Below are 8,690 nucleotides of genomic sequence, written 5' to 3' on the forward strand. Positions count from 1 at the left end.
TCAGTCCAGATCCTCGAGCACCAGCTCATCCTGCTGTTCTCCGGTGCAGAAATCTCTCCTGTCGTTTCCCTGAGCGTTAGCCGCGTCTCCGTCCGCAAACACGCGGTTGTGTTTCCAGGTGCCGTTGCGTCTCGGCTCCTTTACAACACACACACCCAACCGGAACGCCGCCTGGAACCCGCGTCGGAAGTTCTCGTTGAAGTATCCGTACACCACGGGGTTCACGCTGCTGTTGAAGAACGCTAGCCAGTGCGCGAACGGGAAGATGTACACGGCCACCAGGTCTAGCTGCGCGGATGATAGATTCCCGTAATCCGTTAGCATCATGAGGATCCAGAGCGGGAGCCAGGACACGGTGAACAGCAGCGCCACCATTATCAACATGTTCACCACTCGAAGCTTCCGGCGGAAAACCCTGCGGCTCTCGTCCTCCGCGCGCGCGTCGCGGATGGAGGCGGGAGACTTGACTAGCTTGACGGCGATGCGCGTGTACATGATGACGATGAGCGTGACCGGAGCCAGGTAGATGTGTGAGAACAGGACCGTGGTGTAGATCTTCCTCATGCTACGCTCGGGCCAGGCCTCCCAGCAGGTGAACAGCGGGTACGTGATGTTGTCCCGGTCCACCATGAAGTGCAGGACGTCCTGGGAGACGGTTAGCGTGACGGCGGAGGGACACATGATGGCGATGGCTAACGCCCAGATGAAGGCGATGCTAATGATGGCCTGACGCTGCGTTAGCTTACGCTGGAACGGATACACGATGCAACGGAACCTAGAAGGAAGAAGAGGAGGTTATAGGAGCGGTTAACCTTTTTAAGTTAGGTTAACCACTTTATTAATCCCACAAGGGGCCAATTAAATTAGGGCAGTGGCATCACATCACAAACGTACATTCACATCTACATATTACAACATTCCAATACACCATGCTTTATAGTAAAATTCACACAAGGAGGAAGAGAGAAGAAAAAAAGAAAAAGAAAAAAACCCCTCAAGAATCCTCAATAAGAAAATTCGTATTACAAATACGAATGACTTCTGGTACAAAAGTGAACTTGTATCGATTTGTTAGACACCTGTTAGTTCTTAAAGGGGTGGTATAATGCCCTTTTCACAAGATGTAAAATAAGTCTCTGATGTCTCCAGAGTGTGTGTGTGAAGTTTTAGCTCAAAATACCCCACAAATATTTTATATAGCATGTTAAAATTGTCACTTTTTGAGGGTGAGCAAAAACACACCATTTTGTGTCTGTCCCTTTAAATGCAAATGAGCTGCTGCTCCCGGCACAGGGGGCGGAGCTACAACAGCTTGTGTCATTTTACCTCACACAGACATGCACTGAAAATTTCAAAAATGTTTAGCCTTTTATGTTCAAACCGGAGTCGGACAAAGATGGAGAGACTCAAGAAGAAGAGACAACATGTAGAAGCAACAGGACATTTCTGAATGGTTAGTTGATGAATTTATGTAGCTTATGTGTAGTTATCTTCTAGTCATTGATTAGCATATTCTGTCATAATAATCTATAAATCGTGTTCAGGGGGTGGGGTTTATGTAAATTTTAGGGTTTGTGATGTCACTAACCCGGGAGGAATGTGGTGTAGTCTCTACCAGCCGTTTGTTGTAGTCCTTAAAAAGCGATTTCTTTAAAAGCAAATATCTCCCTTTTCTTTGAACTTTGAGCGTCGTAACTTTGCAGATGTTGTTTATGCTCAAACAGCAACATTACACACTAACTAAAGTTAGAAAAGTGAAATCATAATCAACCACCCCTTTAAACTTCTGGCCGAGTGCAGTGGCTCAAAATTCATATGCAGGGTGTGTGTATCATCACTCATAACACTCATAGCTTTCCTTAAAGCTTGCTGCTCAAAACTCAAACGCTCTCAATAAAGGTATTATAAAATGTATACAGTATAGGCTTTTTAACACTAAAGAAGTTCAATTTCCTCAGAACAAACATTCTTTGATGTGCTTTCTTAAGAATAACCTCTGTATTTTGCTAAAACTTTAGGGTTGTGTCAAAAATGGTTCCTAAATACTTAAACTCTTCTACTCTGTCGACCTCTTTATCCTGAATAAACACTGGTTGTACCATTGGAGCATTTTTCCAACACGCAAGAGAAAATAATCATGCTTAGGTGAATCAAATCAGCCAAAGTAAAGTCGAAGTTATGATATTAAAAATGTACTTTTTGACATTATGACAAGTCAAAAAATATAAAAAAGTCATGCATAAAAAATTATTTAAAAAAATGTATTTGATTAATCAAAATTATGACAAAAAAAAATCCAAATTATGAGATTAAAAATGTACATTTTGAGATTAAAAAAGTCAAAAAATATAACAGTCAAAATTATAATATATTAAGTCCTAATTAGGTGATTAATTATGAGAAAATGATGAGATTAAAAAGTCTAAATTTAAACAAAATTGAAATTGACAAAAAAGCTGAAATTTTGAGATTAAAAAATCCAAATTATAGCATTAAAAATTAAATGATGTCATAATTGAAGTCATAATTATAAGAAAAAAGTCAAAATTTTGACATACTAATTCATAATAATGAGATAAAAAGTCAAAACATTTTAATTTATGTACATGTATCATTGTTTTATAATGTTTAATTATGATTTGCCAAAGCATATATTTTTTCTTACATGGCAGAAAGCATCCACTTAAGACAGGAAGAGACGTGTATAAAGTGACCAATCACAGGCAGGTTGATCTGAAATACATGACATCACAGTAACAAACCAGTACTGAGAAAATAGCATGTAGATTTTGTGATAATAGTAAAAGTACTGATTATTTCACAGACCGAAAACAAAGTGCAATTTTATTCAAAATCTATATTCTTCCATCAGGTATCTAAGCACCTCAAACTAAAGATTTGAGGACCAACTTGTTTTGTCTTTGCTTTTATTTAGATGCTGAAATAGATGATAAAACAATAATAGACCTGATTTTAGAATCTTAAATAATCTGATGCATCATCTGTTTTTATTATTTTACAGACAAAAAGCAAAGTGAGCTGATAGACTGATTATAAAACCCGAGCTCACACACACTGACTCATGGATGTTGAGGAAAGCCAGCGGGTCAGACTGAACCTGGCAGTTTCTGCTTCTGTGTACAATATGTGCAAGACTGTCGGCAAACAGACTGAGCGTTGCCGTCTGAGAACGAGTCTCTGCAAATTACTGCTTTGTTCAAAACAAAAAACTGTAACACAAAACAGTTAAAAAAAATCTGTGAAATGCTTGATGTATGTCAAGCTGTGTGTGTGTGTCTATTTTACAGACGCTCTAACTGTGACACCAGCTGTCATCATTTTTTAAGATGATGCTGTTTTAATTTAATTACTTCTGTTCGACACAATGGAAATGTTCATCTGTTGTTCCTCTACAAACAAATGCCATTACATTGTGAACACGTCTGTCAATCAATGTCTAAACACAATTTCACATTTGCTTACTGTTTGAAGGTCAGTAAAGAACGGCAGAAGGATTAATTGGCTTAATCTATAAAGAGGCCATATACGGCCTTGATAAAGTCTTGATGTTGTTTTCAGGCTCTACTAGAACAGGTTTTCCTGCTTGAATGTTGATTATTCTCCTCATATTCTCCATTGTTGCGGCTCCTCTCTTCCCAGTCTGTCAGTAACGCTCTGTTTACTTCCTGTCTCTATGAAGCCCCTCCTTCTGAAAAGCACACTGTGCTCTGATTGGTCAACTGGAGTAGTGTGTTGTGATTGGTCGAGCGCTTCAAGCGTGTTTGGGAAATGTCCCGCCCCTTACCATAACCACCAGTTTCAACACACTACTAATTACAGACCGGTTTGATTCTCCCTTTTCTGGCATAAATAGTATCCTCAACAACTATGCTCCAAAGAAATGGAATCTGCGAGGATTTCCAGTCCAGATTTAGACCGCATCATAGTACTAAAACTGCTATCATTAGAGTCACAAATGATTTACTCTTATCAGCCGATTGTGGTTGTATCTCTGTATTAGTGTTAATGGACTTTAATGCTAAATTTGATACCATCGACCACAACATTCTTTTGAATAGACCCTAAAATCATGTTGGCATTAGTGGAATTGCATTGGCATGGTTCAAATGGTTATCAAATGGTTATCTGACCGTCAATTTGTAGCAGTAAATGAAGAAGTGTGATATCAATCACAAGTTCAGTATGGAGTGCCCCAAGGCTCAGTACTAGGACCGTTGCTGTTCACTCTGTACATGCTACCCAACGTTAGTTTTCTCTGTTACGCTGATGATACTCAGCTCTGTATTTCTTCACACCCTGATGAAACATAACAATTCACAAAATTAACAGAATGCATAGTTGATATAAAAAATTGGATGATTTGTAATTTCCTAATACTAAATTCTGAGAAAAGAGATATTCTAATTATTGGACCAAAAACCTCTGCACATAATAACCCAGAAACACTTGAAGAGGGAACATATCACACCTGTGTTAGCATCTCTTCATTGGTTACTTGTTCAGTTCAGAGTTGATTTTAAGGTTTTAGTATTTGTATTTAAAGCACTTCATGGTTTTGCCCCCACTTATATTTCAGATCTCCTCCATTTCTACTCTCCTGAGAGAATGCTCAGATCCTCCACCCAGCTATTACTGATTATCCAAGGGTGACCGGGCTTTCTCAGTTCTTGGTCCAAAGCTCTGGAATTCCTTACCTTTTTCCATTAGATCATCCCCTACGCTATCCATATTTAAATCATCTCTAAAAACATTATTTTTCCTCAGGTTTATGCGTAATCTGTTTACACTTTTAGTTTTAATTGTTTTATTTGCTTGATGATGTTTTAGTTTTTCTTCTGATATATATATTAGTATTTAAATTTTATTGTATGATGATGATATTTTGTTATGTCTGTTGTGCATCACTTTGGTCAGCATTCATGTTGTTTTAAGGTGCTATATAAATAAATTTGACCTTAACCTCTTCGTCGTTAGTTAGGAACGCGTGTGTGTGTGCTCTTTGATACCAATCTTTCATTTGAAAGTCACGTTTCTAGCATCTGTAAAACTGCATTCTACCATCTTAAAAATATATCTAAATTACGACATATGCTCTCAATGTCAAATGCGGAACAGTTAGTTCATGTGTTCATATGTTCATTATTGTAATGCTCTACTGGGTGGTTGCCCTGCACGCTTAATAAACAAACTACAGCTGGTCCAAAACGCAGCAGCTCGAGTTCTTACCAGAACCAGGAACTATGACCATATTAGCCCAGTTCTGTCAACACTGCATTGGCTCCCTATTAAACATTGCATGCATTTTAAAATCTTGCTAATTACTTACAAAGCACTAAATGGTTTAGCTCCGAGCTCTTAACGCATTATAGTCCTTCACGTCTATTGCGATCTCAAAATTCTGGCCAGTTGATAATACCTAGAATATCAAATGTACTGGTTTTGCATGTAGAGTAGGAGTAGATGAGCAGGTAAGCTTGCGTCTTTACAGGTCAGAAGGTCAGAAACATTGAGTTTCATCCTGAAGAGGGTGTTTGTAATCCCATGTGAAGTGCAGGCGGGGTGAGAGTTATTAACCTTTCCACTGCGATCGCCACCAGCGTGAAGACAGATGCCGAGACTGAAGCTCCCTGGACGAGTCCACTCATTTTACAGATCACTACATCAAACGGCCAACCTGTGCCAGAGATAATAGGCAGAGAGAGAAGAGCACTTTATGTACAGCTCAAAGAAAACCCATTTCTACACCTCAAAACAACCTGTTTTTGAGAGGAATTCATAAAATTTTATTTGAAGCAGAGGAAAATGACAAGTGTGCTGTATATTTACTTATATATACGCTGTATACTACTATATTTTTCTACTTCCCGTGATGAAACTGTATTTAAAACGCAACAAGCTTTCCTGTGGCTCAAACAGCTCGTTGGCGCTTGCAACGTCAAGGTCATGGGTTCGATTCCCAGGGAAAGCAAGAACTGATAAGAATGTAAATGTGTACCTTGAAATGCAATGTAAGTCACTTTGGATAAAAGCGTCTGCCAAATGCATAAATGTAAATGTAATGCAACAAATCAACAAAATCAGCTGGCATAGGGTTGCTTTACACAACACATGGTCTGTATGCAAATGATGAACAACAAAGGATTTAATCTGAGTCAACAGTATGTAATTATGACAGCATGCACACAAACACTGGACACATGTAGATCTTGTTTTAACATGCTGAGCGTCTGAAGTGACTCAGTTCCTGCTGTGACACCGTCTACAGTAAGAGCATAAAGACCCTGTGCTGTTAACGGCTTTAAAAGCCCTACATTGCATTTACTTTGGTTTTTCTCTCTCCTGCATTTTCCTAACCTTGACAGTATGAATGCATGAAAGCATTATGCAACTGTCACCTGAATCTTGCACTGCACAGGTACGAGCCGCTGAAACCTGCTCGGTCTAACAGCTCTTCCCTCGCACTTTGCCATAAATTACTGATATTTACTGCAAAGACTCCAGGTAAGTGAAGAGGAAAAAAGGTTCACCCTGAAATGCATTTCTACTTCAGAACGCAGATGCATCAGTGTAAACTGTGCAAGTCATGAAGGTTTGTGTGTTTGAATCACAGGAATCATTCAATACCTGGAGCACAAACACTGTAGGACGACTGCGTTTTTTGTTGAGTATCATATTTGATACATCAAGCTTTTATGGCTCAGTCTGATACATTGAGAATATGGAGGAAAACAGCTCACTTTTTCTCGGAGACTCAAACTGAGCACAAATACGCTGTTTGCTGCAGATGCTGATATTTATAAGAACAAAAAGTGATGAGATTCTGATGCTTGTAATGAAAATCAATGATCTTTATGACAGTACAGCAGATACTTACATAAAATGCATATATATATATATAAATATCTACCAATAATATGTCTTAGTAAGATGATATTTAAATGCTTAGTTTTATGATCAAAGCTCTGTAGTTTTAAAACATATAATGCAATGCAATACAATGATTGAGAGATGAACTAATAAACCTTCCTCTAAAGCCTGATGATCATATTTGATACTCATGATTTTGCTATAAAATGATGTTTGGATAATCCAGTAAAAAGCTATAATAATCAAAGCTATGTTGTTTCAGTCCAGTAAGTGTTCGTCTTGAAATATGACTAATAATATCAAAGTTATTCTTACGTTTACCTTTTAATAATCAGAGCGGATCTGACAGCAGAAAAATATGTGAAGCACGAGCTGAAGGAGGACGTTTGTACAGTTAAACTAAAGATAAAACAGTCTAAACTATCAGTCAGAGACAGAAGAACTGGAGGAGATTGTGTGTGACAGGAAAGTTTTGATCATTTAGAGTTGATAAATTTGATAGCATGAAAAAGCATGAAATGGACTCTTGTACTATAGAGTGATGAGTCACATGACACCTACGGCTCAGGTGATTGGCTGAGTGCTCATGAAGATGGCAGCATGGAGTTTGCATGTGAAGACTAACAGAAAACCTTCATGTACCTGTGATCAGGTTGTCCACTAGCGTGATGGGAAGGCATAAGATGCCCACTAACAGGTCGCTGATGGCCAGGTTGAGTATGAAGATGTTGGTGACGGTTCGCATCTGCCGGTTTTTCAGCACGATGAAACACACCAGGAGGTTTCCCAGCATGCACAGCGAGAAGATGAGCACGTATGCCAGGATGAAGACGGTGGCCACCGCGAGCGAATGCTGGTAATACGGTAAGAGCGTGATGTTTCTGCTGACGTTGAAGAGCACGGTGTGGTTAACGCTGATGTTCTCGGGGTAAAGCACGTTGAAATCCATTGCTGAGAGAGTTTCCAAATCTAAGGCAGAAAACAGAGATCAGTGTGACTCTTGCAGGAATCTTTCTGAATGTTTTTTGACTTGTACAAACATCTAAACATACTAAAATCAAGATGCATTTACTTGAGTTGCAAAATGACAGATGTTTACTGAAAAATGTATTAAAGTTTAGCCAAAAACATTCAGCCAAAGGGGTCAGAAGAATGAACTTTTCCCTTTGAATTAAGATTATTTTTCTGATCCCATTGGCTGATTTGTTCTCGTTTTAGAAAATAATTTTCTTTGCACTTTTTGTCATGTTCTCATTTGTAATTGTGGCATTAAATAATGCATTAAACGGAGCTACAAGTGTACTTAACTCATGTTAGTCACTTTATCTGCAACATCTAAATCAGAGTCCATTATGTCCATTGGTCATATTTTTTAAACTCCATTGTTGATTCGAACAGCAAACACCTCTTACTGCAAGCACTGCAACAGACTTTTAAAAATGGTGGTTGAAATAAAATGCTGCGTAAACTCAACCAATCAAAATGCGGCATGAACTCGACCAATCAGCATGTCCAAGTCCCACCCCTGATGATTCCTGAACTTAGTACCTCGCCGGCAGGGACTTTCGTAGGGGGTAACATTTACCCAGAACTTGATTTAGACTCTGATTCCTGGGGTGATAACGGTAAAAGACCGTAAAAATGCTACAGTGAAAACTGTTAATTGGCTAACAGAAAGTTTCTGTACTATATACGGTGAATAACTGTGATAGATCTAACCGTAAATTGACATTCCCACAATTCCCTGCATGACACTTCACATTTGATGTATTTTTGTTGGAATTACTAGGTTTCTCACCCAT

General features: G+C 38.7%; 1 protein-coding gene across 1 annotated transcript; it reads right to left on the reverse strand.

The window, feature by feature from the left end:
• Positions 1-8,690, reverse strand: LOC311095677 (neuropeptide FF receptor 1; the record flags this gene model as incomplete). Its single annotated transcript, XM_084134325.1, has 4 exons — positions 1-775; positions 5,596-5,695; positions 7,531-7,857; positions 8,687-8,690. 4 exons carry the CDS (start codon positions 8,688-8,690, stop codon positions 1-3), a joined length of 1,206 nt encoding a protein of 401 aa, XP_083990451.1.

This window comes from Abramis brama (genome assembly GCF_963993115.1).
Source record: "Abramis brama genome assembly, chromosome: 14".
Lineage (NCBI taxonomy): Eukaryota > Metazoa > Chordata > Actinopteri > Cypriniformes > Leuciscidae > Abramis > Abramis brama.